The sequence below is a fragment of the Phycodurus eques genome, chromosome 11 (genome assembly GCF_024500275.1).
Source record: "Phycodurus eques isolate BA_2022a chromosome 11, UOR_Pequ_1.1, whole genome shotgun sequence".
Taxonomy (NCBI): Eukaryota; Metazoa; Chordata; class Actinopteri; order Syngnathiformes; family Syngnathidae; genus Phycodurus; species Phycodurus eques.
This window is the reverse complement of record NC_084535.1, coordinates 6,666,079-6,686,108: the sequence shown is the minus strand read 5'-3', so window position 1 is coordinate 6,686,108 and position 20,030 is coordinate 6,666,079. Positions and strand designations below refer to the sequence as shown.

The window sequence follows — 20,030 nt, the reverse complement described above, 5'->3', positions numbered from 1 at the left end:
GTCGAGAATAGACGCATCGTTTCAGCTTCCGGGCGTGTTGATGAATGCGCTGAAAACCCCCTTCCTCCCTCAGCTGTCAATCAAATATGCGCACACTTTCTTATTGCACACGCTCTCATGCGCTGCAGAGCAACCCCGGCGTAATGACCAGCAGCAGGAAGATTTTTTTTTTTTTGCCCCTCCTCGTACGTAAAAAACACATTACACATCAGGGAAGATGTATTTTTTCGAGTTGTGGGCATAATTTAATGGCTAACTGCACACTATATTTCTAGAACTGGGTCGTTCCTTATGAATAAGGAAGTGGCAATTCCGCCGAATGGCCACTGCATGGAATAAGGGCGCTTGGTGTTTACATATTGGGGGCGGGCCGACTCATGCCGATGTCTCGTGACGTCAACGCGACCCCGTTTTATCGCCACCCAAAAATTTTACAAAATATAGAAGGTGAAAAACAGTTTGAAGCTGTACCTCAACAATTCAGCACGAAGTTGTTCGCAGTCTTTGCACACATTTTCATCATCGGCCTTCACACACATTTAAAGTATTTAGAAACAAAACACGCACATGACATGGGTTCATCTGGAGTGTAAAATGTATTTTATAATAAATTTTTTGGGGTGAATTTATAGATTTTATTTCCTGGGGAAGCGATTGCCACTGATTCATATTTCATTTTTAAAATGTATTTTCATTTGCACACACCAGGAGCAGCAGCACAATGTCTACCGAACTGAAGCAAAAAAATGTGGCAAAACTTAATTTACATTGTATTTAATTACGTCAATACTGTATATTTGTAGAAAGTATTATTTTTCTTGTTAAAAACAAATTACAAAAATTTTTGTTGTTTTTTTGGGGGGAGGCTGGAATGGGTTAATGGTGTTTGCGTTCATTAAAAAAAAATCGTGAAAATAATTGAATTAAAATCGTACCTCAAGGCGCCACTGTTTTATTATTATTATTATTATTATTAGTGTTTTATGTCTGAGTTGATGTACGGGACTTTGTTTCAGCCATGGTAGTTCTTTTTTTTTTTTTTTTTTTTTTTTAAAGTGCACTATAAATGAATAAAGTTGAGTTGCGTTACCATAGGGAGTCAGATTATCAAAACAGGTCACACACGTGCACAACCATCCATGTCTAAGCTACAGCGACAGGCCAGACAGAAAGCCATCATGACCACCACAGGGTAAAAACACACGTAAAAAGTCATTATTTCCTGCACGCCATCATCTCCATTTTAATGGGCGAGCTCCGCCCCAGCGCCGCATCTCAGTCAAGACTCAAGCTTTTTAGCTCGGTGTTCTCCGTGATTAAAATTCCAAGTCAGCCATCAATCTGCATTATAGACTGGTTTCCCCTTGTCTGGTGCGGGCTAACTGAAACAGATTGAGACAGCTCGTGCTCGCTGCATCGCTAATGGCTGCCAGTGAAAGGCGTCTCTGTGCTGTTGACCCCGAATGCGGATCGGGATCAGCGGTGGGAGGAACACGACTCAATATGAGGAGTCTCTTCGGCATCGCTCACCAGTCAACAGCATCCTCTATTGACTTTACGTTGCCCAGAAGTAGAATCTAATCGCTCGATGCAAACGGGCCACACTTCTCCTAATGGTTTAACATTATGTGCCTGGAACCCAGCCCAAAGTCGAGAAATATGACAGCACACGCCCAGGCGGGTATATTGTTTGGCCATAATGACGTCCCAATTATCTTCGGCGGTGGGGCCGACGCCGGGATGTTTTACACAGCGACGCCGCAGCGAGCTTACGGCTCACCTTTGACTTCTCGTTATTTTATGTCGGGTAATAACCTGAGAAGAGGGCGCAAAAACAAGGAGTCCTTTTCAGATGAGGTGTGGAAAAATGCAAAAGTAACAATCCATTAAATGTGACCCAGTCCATTCGCAGACTAATGCACTCCCAAGCAACAAGATGACGCTATCATCCGAATAACCCCCGCGAGCTATTTCTGACAATCCGAAACCCGAAGAAAAACATGTCCAGAAAAGGAGCAATAACAATAATGGAGGATTGAGGAATCATATGCATGAAGCGATGGACTTACCCCTGAATATCACACTTGAACCTAAAGTTATCCAAATGATACAAGTAGAGTAATGCAGAGGTGGAAAAAGTACTCACGCTCACACGCCTCCAGAAAACTCAAGTGGATGTTTTTTTAAAACCAGTGGTGGGAAGTATAAATACTTTGTTTACTGTACTTAAGTTGATTTTTATTTATTTATTTATTTTATTTCAATTTTAAGGTATCTGAGTACTGCGTCACCCAAAAAGTGATCATAATTCCACCCATCCATTTCAATCATTTGCTGTGCGCTTGCTGGCACATTCATTGCAGATGCCCCCATGCAGTCTCACAAAAACAAAAATTTCCGACATAACATTTATTGTTACAGTAACCCTCCGCTACTAAAAAGTGGCTCTTCTGCGGTAACGGCACAGAACGAGGCTGTTTGGGTTTGTGCCCGCAATGACTGCGCGCGGCAAATGATTGACACCTCGCGATTTACGCTTTTTGCCTCCGATTGGTTGTTTTTTCCTCAGGCGTGGTGGTTTCTTGCATATCGAATTAGAGGCACAAGAATGGGGCCAGATTTCTCATGTACATCTGTCAAGTCATAATGACATGCCATGTTTTTTTTTTTTTTTAATCAAATATCCTTTTACCCAAGTCTTATTGTCATGATGATGATGATTATTACACATCTGGACCTCTACGTAAGTATAGAGCTATGTAGTACTAAGTACTATGCCACCTAAATGGACAACTAAGTAAATAAATAAATGAGCCTGGCTGATGCAGGATCCAGCCTCCAGCTCCTCCTTTCCCACATCAGGAGGGGAACACTTGCTGCCTGTACCGCCCCTCCGCACATTCACCGGCTCCACTCCACCAGGTGGATGACACACAAACGCACCACTGCAGCCCACCCCCTCCACCCCCACCCCCCCAAAAAATGATGAAGCCTTTCTAACCCCGTTTTAGCATGGAGCCGCGCTTCGCTTTTTGCCTCTTGTTTTTGTTCTCCTCCGAGTGGACGCTTGCCTTCTCCGCCTCAACTTGCACGCCGGACGTAAGGTGCAGTTCCTCCGGTCATTTGGCGCACATCAGCGCACCCCGCCGGGAGCTCCGTCCCCAGGATTTGGCGCATTCGGGAGCGCTTCAAACCGGGGACTTTTTCGGATATACCGGAGGCGAAGCGAGCTCCGAAGTCACTGCTGAGATCACAGAAAGTTCAACAAAAGTCGAGCCCCCCTCCGGGTGGGTGGAAGACGCATGTTGCCCCCAAGAGGAGGCGACGGACGGCCGCTCCAAACTTTCCCTCCCTGATTACCAAAGCGATGCGGGTAGCCAGGAAAATTGGGATGATGCGGATTCTAACGCGGATGACGCCCGGAGGAGGAGAAGCGCGAGGGGAGCAGAGACTTGGGTCGATTTGGGAGGCGAGGGCGCGCACGAAGCTTCGTATCCCGACCCGGTTGAGGTCCAGCTGGCCAGCACCACCTTCGCCCTGGCCGGGGACACCGCGCACAACCAGGCGATGGTGCACTGGTCCGGCCAGAACAGCAGCGTGAGTGTCTGCGTTCGAAACGCGCTCGAAATTTACGCACGGATGTGTTTTGGCGCAGTGGAGGCGCTCATTTTTGGGGGGTTAACTGACACACAAGCATTCATAGTAGTCAGAATAATGAATTACATGTGCAGATTTAACCGGAATGTATATAAGATGTCAGCACCTTCGTTGTGGCACACTTTGTTCACTACGCCAGTGTTTCCCTACCTTCATTATCTCAAGGAAAATGACAGTATTGTATATGGGGGGGAATAAATAAAAATCTTACATGAAATAATATCTTGAAACTCTGCAAGACAAAAATGTCACAAAAAGTGGACACACGACACAGATAATTGAATTGTTCCGCTTGTTCCTATAAGTCGCTGGCATAGATAGATGAATAAAGATACATTGTTTGTAGTAAATAAATAAACATGTTTCAGACCAATGAAGTGACATCGGACAATTTCCCGTGGCCCACCTGATGATCTCTTGGGGCTTTACTTCAAGTTGAAAAAAAAACAACAACCAACCTTTACAAAAATAACAACGATCTGCTTCATCAGATATTAAGATTTTTGTAAAAAAACAACCATAAAATTACAAATTATTGTTGCGGTTGTAGTGCACTGCATCACGCTGCGAGCTCAATGACAGAAATCAAAATATCAGAAACAGCCCTGAGTGCAAACCAAAACCGCATTAATAAATACCTTTCTGACAGTGTCCATCAAATCGGAGTGTTCTTGAATGCAGGTGTACCTAATGGTATGGCCCATGAGTGCAAATGAAGTGCTCTTCAATAAATCCGTTTCATTGGGTCCGTGTGATTATGTGCTTTTAATAATTCAACAGGCCACTTGAGAGAGAGAGAGAGAGAGAGAGAGAGAGAGAGAGAGAGAGAGAGAGGCGCTCCAGTGATGTTGATTGCACAAAAAAAGATGCCACATAGCCTCTTGGAGATTTCCACACCAGCAGGAGGGGCTCAGTTCAAATCAATTCTATAGCTTACGGGCACTGTGTGCGACGTTCAGGCTCAGAGGAATATGTTGCCTTTTTCTTTCTTTCTTCTGTAAAGAAACCAAGCAGCAGACTCAGGGCAGCCGGTCCCGGTAATCCCATTAATAGGGTTTTTCGTGCGGACCGGTGAAAAGGGCACTAGTTTATCCCGGGCCTCTTCAAATATGCATGAAAATGTTTTAAGGCATTTTCTTGCTCGCTTACGACTGACGTGGCCTTGCTATAAAGGAGATGCGCCAGGATGGTTTCAAAGCGGAATCGGAATGGAAGCCAATGCGGCATCCCAGACACCTGTCAATCATCTAGCTAGCGGTTCTCAAAACTTTTACACCGAGTACCGCCTCAAAAAATACTTAGCTCTACAAGTACCGCCACAACGGCCAACATTAAAATATAGTACAGCACAGTAGTAGGCCTAAGTACGGCATTCATCAAAAATGAGGCAGCGGTTTATGCACATAAATTCGAAAAAACAAACGGCTCTTAAAGATTCAATGGAAAATGCATTGCCCTTCAGTTAAATACAAGTGAAATTTACTTCATCAATGTACTGTATAAAAGATAAAAAGGTATACTGTAACATTACGCACACTTTAAACATTTAATTCAGTGATTCTTTTGTGTACCACGAAGGGAGCCCATTAGAGAATCACTGATCTAGCTAAAATTCACATACCACAAAGATGGCGTATCTTCCCCCTAGTGGCCATTGCTAACTTTCTTTGAAGCATTTTACGATTAAACTTTTAGTAGAAAGCCCCGCAGGTGTTTAGAATTTATTAAAAAAATTCTTGGGATGCTTGCAAAGTTAACGCAGTGAACCTTCGCTATGTCAAAGATTTTTAAGCTATCGTTTTCTTTGGGTTTTTGCAGTACAGTGTTCACCAATGGACGTCTCCCCACCCAAAAGATTTATAATTGCCTATATATGCCACACGATGGTGGCAAAACGTTGCACGAAGCGCCTCAACCAACTTCAACATAGTTTCGTATCACCAAGATTCCACAAGATGACTCCAAAGTAATACCTTCATGTTAGACAAAGCACAAACCTAAGTTTTTCAGCAAATAATGGAGGATAGCTTAAAAAAACAAAAAATGTGAATACGTGCATCCGCGAGTAGCCAATTGCAATTATGCGGCAGATAACTGACTACAGCCAAGTCGAAATTTAGAGTTGCGCACCTTCAGTGTGGTACCATGTTGTGCTGGAGCATGCCAGGCAGCACTTTGGATGTACTGCAGATGCGCCATAGTTAAGAGCAAGAACAAAAGGCAGGGAAGGTCCCCAACTAAGCTCCTGTAATAGTCATGGTTCCCACAGAGAGAATGTACTGTATGCCTGTGAGTATGCTCTGTATGTAGCAATTGTTTAGAGGTTTGTAATTAGCATAATATCCATGCTAAATTCCATGAGCCCGTCTATGGTGTTTCACATTATATGTTAGCATCAAGCTAGCGGACTTTAGTTAGACAATGTTTTATGGTTTGGTTGAACATTGTGGTGTTTGTATGTATTGCCTCTCCGTTTGTGTTAAAGTAGCAGTTGTTTTAAGGTTTATTATTACAGTACCATCTATGCCAATTTCTGTTAGCCCTTCTATGGCATTTTGCACGATATGTTATTCGTAAAATAAACAGCTTTAAGCAAGCACACTTAGGTTCTGATTTGGAGAACTGTGCGAGCGAGAGAACATTTTTTGTTTCCTTAAAGTGAATTTTTTTTATACAACTTCACATGCGCTCTCAATAGAGTGTGCATGTATCTGGCAATTACAGCGGTGGAAGCTTAGTCGCTTGTGTATTAAAATGCAATTTGTGTACGCGAGTGCAAATTTCACCTCGCTGAAGGGCTCATCGCTCTTGATTTAAAATGTTCCTGATCATTTCAAGGTAGCGTTGCATGTGCACATCTATCTCGATGCTCGGTCGGTCTGTCGTGTCTGTTTCCATTTAGTTGCACCCCATTTGTTCATAGTCGCTGCACTAAGCAAACGGCATGCTTCGAGGTTTCACAAGTGAGCCCGCAGAACACTGAGAAGACGTGTTTGAGTGTTTTCTTTATTCGGGAGTAAAATGTAAGTTTAATTGAGGTGGGGGGGGGGGGGGGGGTGGATCTGGCACCACCTTAAGCTTAAATGATTTGCCAACAGCAGCGTGTTTCATTGCTCCAACTTGCCAAAAGGGCGAATATTGAGCTGATCCCAAAAGCTTGTGGCTTCTTAAAAACTTTCATGTCGGCATACTGTGATTGGTTTATCCATCTTTTGGCTTCCTTATCTTGGGTTAAAAAAATATATATCTTTTTGCCTGCCTCGAGCTGCCCTGGAGGAACCTAAGGCCAGATTTTTAATAAGCTGCCTTGATCTCCCAGCCTTAAACATTCACGACCAGTTCTGCTCCTCAATTACAGCGTTGAATTTTAAATTCCTCTGTTTTTAACCAATCTTGCCGGTTTGCTTCTCATCACTTCTTGACATTATTTGATGGATGGAACATCACAAAGTATAACACTAACAAGTCATAGCCTCCTAATCTTCTCTTTTTACTACCAACTGGCTGCATTTTTAATGCCTTGAAGCCCCATTTTCCTCCAGTAAAGTTTTGTATAATCGTCCATTTGTGGCCGTTTCATCATCAGAAGCCGCAAAATCTACCAAAATAATGTATCTTTTTTACTTTATAGGACCACTCCGTAAGAGTATGTTTACATTGCATTATGACTCACGTTTCTGTTCTACCACCACCTTTTAGCTATGGTCGCTCTTTTCTCAATAAATCGGATGTTGTTTACGCTATCGATATATTTTGTTGAAGCGATCGTTTTTTTATCATTCATTTATTATTCCACTTATCACAAGTTCCGTCATCGAGTACCGCATTGTCTGGTAACTATATATATTTTTTTAGTTTTTCATTCTAGTCTGATTCAGTATAAAAGTCAAAAATGTCAATGCAAAAGTAGGCCTTTTTCGAGTCAAATTTATATTAGCGGGGTGTATCTCGTATAGGCGGAACGCTACATGCAAAACACGTCATATCTTGACTTTAAATCATTTGAAAGGCCAAATGTTAAGCGATTGATTCACGTGGCTCAGCAGCAAAGTTAACAGCACTGTCCAACAAGGATGAATGATCACTTAAAGGGTATGTGGAAGGAGGGGGCGGGGGGGGGGTTCAGAGCGGATGCAAATGTCATGCAGCGGTTTACCTCGATGCTGAACTCTCCGCACGTCGGGAACATTTGACTCTTCAAGAACATGCTTGAGAGGATGTCGAAAAGCAATCAGCTGGGTTGGGTGATATACGGCAGCGCGTGAACTTTAGTCTTACAGCATCTTGGGGAGCCAACTTTGGTCTAATAAGGACTGACATGGAGGAGAGTGACACTTTGCATACATACTGTTTTAGAAGAAGAGCATTCTGCAGCAGGTTTGCAGGTGTATAAGAGTTGCTAGACGAAGTAGCATCCACTTTCCACGTATTGAGCCGACCCGCTCACAGCGTTGGTGAGTGGAGACAACAGTTAGATTTTTCAGGAATTTCAGGCCTCATTTTGTATAGCGGTACTTGGGGATATCTTTCAAATTTGGCAGGGTGGTTAACAACACTCTTTTCTGTGGTGTGTCCACTCAATAAGACTTATTTTCATCTTCCAAGTAAAGATTCTGAAATGTACTTACAGTAAGTACAAAAGTAAATACCTGTTCAGACCCACACCCCGTGGCAAAAACTCAAAAGGTTTGCAATCTAGCGTCTCTCCATCTGTCTTTTCTACGCGGTTCAAAATTGGTAACGATTGGATAACCAGTCCGAGGAGGAGTTGAAGTACCACCACTTGAAATGGCTAAACTTATCTCAAATTGGCTACTTCAACCCATAATTGCTGACCTCTTCATTTCGCAGCATGGATTTGATGGACTTTTTTTTATTTACATTTTTTCCCCCTCTCTTTGCGTCACAATAGACATCGCTACAATTTTAGCAAAACTATTGTCGGAAGCCATTTGAACAGCCATAATAATAATATTAATAATGTGCAAATTTTGTGCAAAGCCAGATTGAATTTTAGGCAAACAAAATCAGTGGGAATGTAAGGTATGTAAAATAGACGACAAGCCTTGAAATGAATAAGGCCGCCTGTGCTTTGTTATTTCTGATCCCTTTGCAGCTCCCGCCTGAGACAGCAGTGCGCATAAATGTTTATAGATAGAGTGACAATGTTATACGGGCGGCACTGTGCCTTAGACAAAGAAAAATACTACATGCGGAATATGATTAGTGCTAAACATATGCGCTGCTAAGTAGATTTAAAGCACAATAAAGCGCAAGGGTCTAATAAAAATGTCTTAGCAGTGTGCAAAGAATATTTGCAATGATACTGTACAGAAATGTGCTTGCAAAATAAAAGTAGTGCCATATTCTTTTCGCATTAGCCCATTAATTAGCCATGCATGTTTTGGGGATGTGGGAGGAAACCCGAGTGCCCGGAGAAAACCCACGCAGCCACGGGGTGAACATGCAAACTCCACACAGGCGGGGCCGGGGATTGAACCCCGGTCCTCAGAACTGTGTGGCAGAGGCTCTAACCACTCGTCCACCGTGCTGCAATTCTTAATCAGCTTTGTACTATTTAATGCTTGCTGCCTTCCCCACTGTGAGCAGACCCCTCAGACAAGTGGAAGCTTATGGATATGTGGACAGGCCCTCCAGGTGTCTCTGTGATGGACAGGCTGTAGAGGGTTACAACAGGGTTTAGCATCAAAGACACCAAAAGGAACAAGTGCATTCATTGAATTCTCCAAGGCAGCTAATACAACTCTTCGACTGCGGCATAGACAACCTGAGAATAAAAGATGTGCTTTTCTTGACAAGTACCTGTTTTGTATGAAATAAAAAGGGCTGTTTTAGGAACAGCGGTCGGTTGAGTTCAGCTCTGCAAATCCACCACGCCTTCCTGCGGTGAAGTTCCCGAACGCCTCGCCATCCTGCAGTGTGTGCTGTTTATTGGCAAGTTTTCTTCCGTTCAAGGGCTCTCTCGCTTCTTCGCTGAAGGCTGAGCAGAAAAATTCCATAAAATCAGGTTATGATGATTTGGATGGCGTGTTGTATCAACTTTGTGCTGCAGTGCTACACTCTGTCTCAACCAAACCTGTTCTCATTACGTCTGATTTTAATGATGCTCTGTTGTGCAATGCTCCCCAACGTTTATTGAGCCACAGCACGTACAGTGGTGCCTTGAGATACGAATGAAATTGTAAATTAAAAAAAAATAAACCTCAAATCATCTTTCCCATTTGAATAGAATGGAAATGCCATTAATTTGTTCCAGCCTCCCAAATAAACCCAAATCTTTGTAATGTGTTTTTGAATAAGAAAGATATCACTACAATATTGTACTTTATACAAATACACAGTAATGGCACAATTAAATAGAATGTAAAGAATGAAACAGCTTTTTGCTACCTTTTTGCGTTAATTAAATGGACATTGTGGTGCTCATTCTGGTTGCAGTATAGTGCAGATAAAGGGACAGACACAATGAGTTAAAAAACTGACTGAGTAGTTTGCAGTGATATTATTTTTTGAAAAGGATAATGAATATAAGCCTGTGAGTATTATATTGTCGGTCTACATGTGTTACTCTACAGTTTGTGTTCAAAATATCCATTGCTCAAAGGGTGATATCACCGCAACGCTGATATTTGTTTACCCTTCTATGGCATTTTATATATATATATATATATATATATATATATATATATATATATATATATATATATATTTTTTTTTTTTTTTTGGGGGGGATATTAAGCTCAACAGACTATCGTAAAGTAAAGCTTCAGTGGTCGTTTTAAATTCAGATGTAATTATTTTTGTGTTCAGTGTGACAGTAAATTTCAACTGGGAATGGCAACAAACAGCTTGAAGCCTCTTTTTAAACAATTCACTATCTGCCAAACTGCTGCTTGTTCCAAAGTGAGTTGAGCTCACTGCCACCATATAGTGCTTGTATATAAAATTTTTGCTCTCAAGTCAAAGCAAAAAATTTACCAAAGATTACAAACTCTTAGTTTAATTCTCACTACACTAAACAAGTGTGTCCCTGCATATTTATGAGTATCTACGTGCGAATTCACTTCGTTACTGTTTTTTTTTATTTTTGTTTTATTTTTTTAATAACCTATCCTCTGTTATTGCCTGAAAAACTCCCCTATTTGCTGTTTTGTGTCAAGGAAGTATGTTGAAGTGATACGTCTTGACTGTTCTAAGATCTTTGTATTTCAGGGAGAATGTAAGATTAGCCTGGGTTGTTAGCGTGGAGTCTTGGCCGCATGTGTATGTTTTTGCTCTGTGAGTGGCTATTAAAAGGCTCAAGCATCTGCAAGGCATTTTTTTTTTGGGTAATACAATATGAACTTGAGATTATGTTAGGATGTTAGTTTTTTGGGGGATCATAGTTTGCTATATTTACGATTTAAACCATTAATATAGGCAATTATAAGAAAAACATTTTGGTGGCCTCAATTTTTTTTTGGGGGGGGGATTACTGTATACTGAAATAACAAGGCACACATCTCAATTTACTCCACCAAATTTTCTTACTGTGTTAAGAAATGAGTAGAACTTTCGGCTGATAAACTTACAGATAACCATGATTTAGTCTTTGGTGGGTGTGGCAACAGGTGGACACACTGCTTAATTGTACCTTCTCGCATTTAATGGAAGAGCATTTAATTGCTCAGCCATTCACTGGCATAGATAGATCAACTAAGATTCATTTTCAGTCAACATGTAAGTGCTGCAATGGGTCTAATGGACATTGGGTAGATGTGCTCGCAGTGTAATTACCGTCATTAAAGCAACTACTGTATGTCGAAAATAAAAAGGGACAGAGTTATTTTTATGGTACATTGGCTCGTCATTTAATGATGTGCATTTTTATCATTACCGTGGCAGCTATGGGGAAATGTATTTTGTTTCATCTGCTATGTAGGCGGTCCAGCCAATTTACTGCAATGTTACTATGATAGTTTTATTTAATGCTGTTGTAAGGAAATTCATCAGATCCTTAACAAAATCCTCTCTATCCAACGTCCAGATGCCTCCAATTTTGTAAGAAGCAATTTCCATCCAGCTGACTTTGCAAACATGTTTTAGTATACGCAGTGGGCGCCACTGTACGGTTTGACTGTCTAATCTGGCCTGAACTGATCAACCTTCCCTCGAGCAGGATAAAGGCTCCACTCTCAGCAGGTTGCTTCATCAGCTCGACCTCATTTAAAAGTGAGAAGCAAACTGTTTCGGATGGCTTCTCAAGCATGTTTGCGTTCAGGGATGCTGCCCTCACTTCATTCGCCCACTGAAGCCAGACTATCGGTCACAAGCAGCTGTAGTAGTGTCGACTTGTATTGCTGCTCATTATCTTGTTTGTGTGCAACCCACCGTGTGTGGTTTGTGGTACAATCCCTCCAGAAGTATTGGAACAGTGAAGCCAATTCGTTTACTTTTGCTGCAGACTGAAAAACATTTGGGTTTGACACCAAGCAACGTGAAGCGAGAAGTCGACAGAAACATTTTGCCTGCCAATTTAAAGGCCAATGCAGCCACCCTGCAGCCCGATAACACAAAACACACTCCCAAAACGTCTTTCACCAGGAGAATAAGTGGAATGTTTTAGACTTGCCCAATGTAATCTCCAAATTTAAAGCCTATAGAGCATGCATATTAGTTGCTAAAGATGAGAATGAAAGGAGTAGCCCCCCCCCCCAAACAACAATTATGACCACCCCAAATATTTCCAGCAAAAATAAAGGAATAGGCCTCAATGTTTAAATACAGTGGTGCCCTTCAGATGCAAGCGCTGTATGTGCTCAATTGAACTCGCTTCACAATAAGCAGCAGGTTGGCATATCGTGAACAATTCATAAAAAAAGGTTTCAAGCTGCTTCACGCCACCTCCAGTTGAAGTTTACTGTCCAACTAAACATCAAACAAAGAGAATTACATGTTGTGTATTTAAAACAACCCAACAATTTTGCCTTAAGAATTGCCCGCCAGCTTAATGGTGGCATACTGTATAATGAAACACACCATTGACATGCTAATGGTTTGCACTGATAGTTGCGGTTTTAGAACACTTTAAGCAATGGACTTATACACAAACAGTGAAGCAACACATGTAGACAGATAATAAAAACAATACTCGCATGCAAATATTCTTTATCCTCTAGAAAAAATATTTTAGCATTTTAAAGAGTCACAGTAGTTGCAGATGAAGACGTACCATTTTTCTTTGATTGTGTCTGCATAACTATATTATACTGCTTACTGGTGGCCAAGAAAGGAAAACCAGGAGGACCAGCACAATGAATTGAATTGCAGCAGGGAAGGTCACACATTACCCCCCTAACGCAAATGGGGAAGGAGAGCCACAGTTGCCCATGCACTTTCCGCTGTTTATTGAACGTGACAAGGAGTCAACACATACAAATACAAAATGAAAACACTGGCAAGGACCTCCTGTAGGCCACAGCTCACGCCCAGACACTCATGATGAACTAATCGGGGTCAGTGCACCGTTCAGTACTTATACAACTGACATCACTCAATAGGCCACACCCCTTTCAGGCACACATCCAACACACACTGATACTACAGTATGTACAGTAACTTCAATTGGGGGGGAAAAGGACAGCCACAGTCGGCAGGGAACCTTTTCAGCCATTTATTGAAGGGAACAAGCAGTCGAACACCTACATACAAAATGAACGCACTCCTAAGGAGCATGGAGAGGCGTTACCCGCTTGGAAAATGGCTTAACATTAGCTGAGTGCGCCTTAGGTCACTCATAGCCGCACCCCCCTTAAAGGCACACACACGACATGAACTTCATAAACCAACCCTGAAAACGCTTATTGGAAATTTATTTCCACTTTTTTTTTCCAGATTTTTATAGGTAAAATATATATAAGATATCCATCCATCCATCCATTTTCTGAGCCGCTTCTCCACACTAGGGTCGCGGGCGTGCTGGAGCCTATCCCAGCTATCATCGGGCAGGAGGCGCGGGGTACACCCTGCACTGGTCGCCAGCCAATCACAGGGCACATATCAACAAACAACCATTTGCACTCACATTCACACCTATGGGCAGTTTAGAGTTTTCAATTAACCTACATCAGTCGACCCCCATGCAGCCCATATATATATTTTCAATGCAATTATAATGGCCGTCATTTATCCGCTGATTTTCCTAATTCGCAGTCCGGCTCGTTCCCTAGCTCCTGCGAATAGCGGGGATCCACTGTACTAGTAAGTTGGGAATTCATTCAACTCGTAAGTAAACGCACCCCTGCATTCGGATTTACTGTAGGTTGCAAGTGTAGATCGGCGCTTCCGATAGTGTCGAGGCCAGCATAGAAGAGTTGCAGGTCCTGACTGCATATTCCACCAAATTCTGGAGGGTTGAAGGATGGCCCAAGGAAAAAGCCATCAAATGGTGTATAGGATCCAGATGCAGCACTGTTGATTCATTAAATAATGAACACTTCTGGAGCCTGTATTTCCCATGTTGGGTGCGGACAGCTTGCCTAGTCCAGGGTCGCAGCGGTGGTAGCGCGTATACACGCGTTGGACCCGATAAATATTTCTTATTTATTAATATTCCCATCATCAATGCCTGCTCTGATTGCTTTCATAGAGTCATCCATCTGTTTAATTTCAGTTGCCTAAAGCAATGACACTTTTATTGATGAGCCAACTTCATTCCAATGGCTGATAGGAGCGGATCAGCGGCTTACTGGGCGTTGTGGTGAATTTTAATGCGTTCGGCTTCTCTGCTCTCATTTGTCACAGGTGTTCGTTCATACTTGACTAATAGAAGCGAGACCCCCACTACCCACCGGTATCCCCTCAACAAAACACCCACCCCTTATGCTTTATTGATAACCGTATGTCGTTCATTCTTTTCCCCGTGCAACACCTTCGTTTGGCGCGAGTCATCTCTCAAGCCTAATCCCTTTAAACCTCCATTAAGCCTCTATTCATTCCTGCATAATGACTGCACGCATCCCAGTCCATTTAACCTCCAAGGTTTAAGATTTACAAAGGATTACAGATCGGAGAATCTATTTGCTTGCTCTTGTATGTTCGGTAATCCATCGGATATGTTGATGGTACTGCACTTGAATGGGCGGCGCAGTGACAGGGTCGCTCACATTAAATATGACACCTTTGTTGCAAGGCAAAGGGGAAATATGTGCTTATAAATAAGACATCGGGTTTGAATTCAGTGCCATGCCCGCTGTGTTGTGTGATTTAATGTTGTGTTTGTCGAGCTGCTTCAAACACCTGCTTCTCTCAGAAACATCTACAAAGTGAATAATGTATCGACGCATTGATGTGTTTAAAATTCCCCCGCCCCCGGAAAGTTTCTGCAAATGACGCACGCAAGTGAGATTCGGATTAATTGCGCCCAAATAACTGCAGTAAAATGACTGACACACTCAGGGGGTGGGTGTTTGAACGATATGTCCTCACGCGGGACTTTTTTTTTTGTCGTGTTTTGCAATGAGTGTGTCATGTCCATCAGGGAGCAGCACATGGAGGATGCAACGGGCATTTTATTGGAAGTGGGTTCCAACGGATTTTGATGTGTTGCGCCCAAGCTTGGAAAGTGCTCCAGTTTCAAAAAAAAAAATGTTTTTTTTTTTTATATAGTGCTTGACAAATTCTAACGATAGTGCCATACAGAGATAAATAATTATACTATTGATTATAGCATCATTTTAGGTTAATACAAAGTATGTCATAAAAATTCCAGGACTCCTGTCAAAATAGGAGTATGCCCATCAGTCCAGTGCTTTTCTGATACACCTTGCATGGTTTATATTACTTACCCCAAAAGACTACATGCTGTAAGTAAAGAAAAATCAAATCACATCAATACCTTATTCATTTATTTATTTTTACTATTTATTCTTTCTTGTTTCTTTTAAAATGTTTACTCTGTGATACTGTGTTATCGATCCCCCTGGGGCTGAAATAAAGAAAAAAGTAAGTAAGGCATGCAAAAGGTAATGTAAAAATGTATTGTTTGAGATCTAAATTTATATCCGCATGCATGTTATTTATAGGAATAAATAAATAAAGACTACACAGTCAAGTGTGTCTATACAGCACATGCCAGAGATGATTCTTTAAAATTTGAGCTTGGTGAAGTAAATAAAAATGAGTTACCAGCCTGTTTCTTTCCACAATGAGTCATTGGTCTCTCGTGGGGCATCACACACCCTCCAAACAGTCGTAACAATTGATAATCAGAAGATGGAAAGAAAAAAAAAAGAAGCAGAGGAAGCACAATGGAAGCGAACACAGGAGAGCGATGCCATCAGCAGATTTTATGATTGCTCCGTGCGGGACGCGTCCCCACTCGAGATGTTAATTTGTACGTAAAGGTGAAGGGCACAGCGTTGACGCACTGCCTCTGTGTTACTTTTGAGGTCTGGTAAGGACTCGCGGAGGGAAACGAACTCTTGTGATGTCACCATATTAAAACTCACCTACTTTTAGCCTGTTTCTCTCAAAGCATCCAAGACAAAATAAGATCTGCTGTTTGCAGTTTATTCACCTTAATACCGTAAGTCACGAACAAGAAAATGGACAGTTTTACATGCCCATACAGTAAAGGCATGTGCATCCTGTGACAGCTTTTATGATGGCCTACTTGAAAAGATGTCCCTGATATTTACGAGGCCCACTGTCCGTGCCAGTTGAATGATGGCGTCATTGCTGTGACAATGTGAATATATGACATGGTTGCATGTATTTTTAGATATAAAGAGAATAGATTCAAAGTGAAGATCAACTCAATATAGTAATATGTGTGCTGTGTTTCCTAGGTGATCCTCATGTTGACCAAATACTACGACTTCAGCTCAGGCAGAGTGACGGAGAGTTCTTTGTGGAGGTAAGATCCTCTCCAAACAAATAGACGGAAATAAAACTTTGCAATCGGACCACATCCTGTTTGAAGATGGATGTGTAAACTCTTAATGCTGTAATTGTCTCTAATAAATCGAGTCTTGTATCTGAGCGGCTTTGAACAAATGACGTCCCAAGTAAGCTAAGAAAATCCCTCCATCCATCCATTTGCTATAGCGCTTGGTCTCATTATGGTGGTGGGTGAGAGGCGGGGTACACCCTTTTTCTTTTTTTTTTAATGAAGTGCAACATTATACATTTTGAAGCATCAACAATGTTAGAAGTCAAAAAGTGGGTGGCCCCAAGCATCAACACTAATAATAATAATAGTAATAATAATAATACAAACCCATCCCCTCACTATGCATGCTACACGGGATATTCCTGTTTATTTTGATAATTAGAGAAATCTCCATTCATCTAGCAAATTGCCTCCTGACTTCTGCTGTTGCAATTTTCCGCCTGCCTGACATGCGTAATGATACCATCAGCATCCTAACCGCTAGGTGTTGCTCCGTTCTCTCCCCTTCACCGTATCCCTAATTGAATTTTAGATCCACCGATTACGGCACCACCTACGAGAAACTTAATGAGAAAGTGGGGCCCAAAACCATCCTGAGCTACTTGTACGTCAGTCCCAACAACAAGCGCAAGGTAAGTATTCCCGCTCTTGTGAAGGGAAGAAAAAAAAAATATCTCCCCTGTCAGAGCTCATCATAACTGTGTGCGAGTTGCTATCATTTTCACTGCAAAGCAGCCCCGCGGGATGCTGCGGCATGAGTGTGTATGTATGTGTGTGAGTGAGAACAGCACACTGCACGAGCGCAACCAAGCCCTGCAGCGTGGTAGCTGTCAGGTTGGGCCGCTGATCCCCGCCGTCTCCTTTCTCCTCTCATTTCAGATCATGCTACTGACCGACCCGGAGGTGGAGAGCAGCCTGCTCATTAGCCTTGACGAGGGGGCGTCCTATCAGAAACACAGCTTAGCCTTTGATATCCTCAGTCTTCTTTTCCACCCCGAGCAGGAGGACTGGATCCTGGCTTACAGCCACGACCAAAAGGTAACACCGAAAGCTGTCGGAATGTGTCAAACCAGGGGGGGGAAAAAAAAAGCAAGAGTTAACGCAATGTCTGGATGGGAGCAAAAGGTGATGCTGATCGTGCGCTTGTTAGTTCAGTCAGATTTTAAATCACGTGTCCCACAAGGGCAACGGATACAGCGGTGCCTTGAGATACGAGTGACCCGGCATGCGAGTTTTTTGTCCGATTTTATTTCATTTATTTATTTTGTTTTGACTTGCGAGCGCAAACTTGATATACGAGCGCTGTATGGCGGCAATGAACTCAACTCACTTCACAATAAGCAGCACTTTGACAACAACAATTCTTCAAAAAAAAAAAGAGGCGTCAAGCTGCCACTCCCAGTTGAAGTTTGCCATCAAACTAAACACACTGTAAAACGAGGAGTATTACACATTGTGTATTTAAAACAAACACATAGCTTAGCCTATTGTCCGCTTACTTAATGCTATTCCATAGCTTAATGTTAATGCTCATTTTGCCTGTGCTATGCTGGCACCACTTTGCGTGCTGGTTTGTGCCCGCCTTTCAGACGCGCTATTTAAAGACACAAAATCAGCCCACCGCACTTCAGCTCAGGTTTGAGAAATCACATTGCTAAATTCATCTACAGGTATTTGCATCTACTCCTCTAGTAATACATAAAATGAACAGCGCAGAAATTTAGAGCATTTGATAGACACAATCCAGGTTGAGCACGGTTGCTATATCAGCTTCCAAATCTGTTTGTGTGAGCAATCGAGTTTTTTTTTTTTTTTTTTTTCCTTCACAAAATCAGGCCTCAAAAGTATTCTTTTTGTCATTGCATTCCGTGGTTCTGGATCTTCCACTGACATAGCTGCCAGATAGCCCATTGAATATTTAACACCCCACCTAAGAAGGTTTATAATTGCCTATAGATGCTACGAGATGGTAACAAAGCACAACTTGAAGCTCTCCAACTGACTTCAACATAGTTCTTCGGCACCAAAACAACACTTTTATTGCTATGACCTGAGTATGAAAGGTTGTTCAGTGCATAACAGAGGATAGGTTCCCAAAACAAAAATCTGCGAATAGGCAATTTTGGTTATTTCATTTTCCCCTTGATGGGTGGGCAGGCACTCCAGAGACCCAACTATTTGTATGCAAGCCATTAAAAAGTCAATTTTCCATTTTTTTCATTTAAATTTAACCGCTTGAGCGCAGTTAACATGCACTAATGGTCACATTCTCGAGGCATGTTCTCATATTTTCACAACACGTCACAAAGACTCACATTCGCTTTGTTTCCATTAACCCCAATAATAATCTCAAATCAGGTCTTCATGCTAAAATGTAACCGCTGGTGACATCACAGCCAGAATAAATGAGGGCGGGGTTACCACGTTGTGACCTTGCAAACGACTTTATGTGATATTGATGCACGCACGCACACAGGCAAACACAAACACGAACGCGCATGCAGCCTTCATTAGTTGGCGAGAAGCCCACTGTCTGCTTCGCTCAACACCGCAGACATCAAACCGTGGCCCCCCCAGCCGGCTGTTGTACGACTTGATATGGAGAGAGCCAAGCAGGCGAGGGGTGAGAAGTGAGATAAATGGTGCGGTGAGGAGATGAAAGCCACATGGACAAACCATCCACCGCCCCAATAAAGATGCACTTGACAAGTTTTCCCCCGCGGTCATTCCGTATGTCTTTGTGAAGCCCAATTTCAGCGTTTCTTTCATCACTCCCGGGGCGCGATTACTCTTGGATTGGTTTCATTTTCCATTTATCGATTGTCTTGTCTTTTAAAAATTGCAAGTGCTGCGATGAGACCAAAATGATGTGAATCCTCGTTACAGCCTTTTGCCGCTTACAGGCAAACTGTCTGAATAGTTAAACGGGCGCTTTCACAATCCCTTTGGTTAGTTTTCGTTTTCGGCGAGAAAGCCTAATTGGACTTTGATCTGAGCCACATCGCAAATGAACCAATTAGGGTTGTCCCTATAGCATCATGCTGATGATGTAACCGCATGTAAATTGTCAGACCCTTAATTCACCAAACACATGTGGTTTGCTTAGCATCTCTTAAATGAGTGAAGGAGAATCATTTGCTTCTGAAAAAATGACCTGCATCGGCCCCGCAGTAGAAGGGGGCCGGTTGGGCGGTGTCTCATTTGCACGAGACAGAACCGCCCCCTTGAAACAGCCTAATTTAAATGAGACTAGAACCAACGTAAAGTCTGTTTAGACTTCCCGCATGCTTTAAGCCTATTAAAATTCACGGGAACTTTTTAAAACACACTTTTCAATACATTGTAAATGTATTTGAACCACAACTACATAGCTTCATCTTAGCTTCATGCTACAGTAACCCTTTCAGCAATAGATATTTGA

At 42.3% G+C, this 20,030-nt stretch overlaps 1 protein-coding gene across 4 annotated transcripts in view; it reads left to right on the top strand.

Annotated features, from left to right (window-relative positions):
• Positions 1–2,985: 2,985 nt before the first annotated feature.
• The window catches only part of LOC133409424 (VPS10 domain-containing receptor SorCS1-like), a 49,839-nt gene continuing 32,794 nt past the window's right edge, over positions 2,986–20,030 (top strand). For all 4 annotated transcript variants that reach the window (XR_009769406.1, XM_061689390.1, XM_061689389.1 and 1 more), the window contains exons 1-4: positions 2,986–3,597; positions 16,506–16,573; positions 17,142–17,241; positions 17,489–17,647. Coding sequence is in view for 3 of the 4 variants with exons in the window: in XM_061689390.1 (XP_061545374.1) it covers positions 3,013–3,597; positions 16,506–16,573; positions 17,142–17,241; positions 17,489–17,647 (912 nt within the window). In the remaining variant the exon portion in view is untranslated. The remainder of the gene's footprint in view (positions 3,598–16,505; positions 16,574–17,141; positions 17,242–17,488; positions 17,648–20,030) is intronic.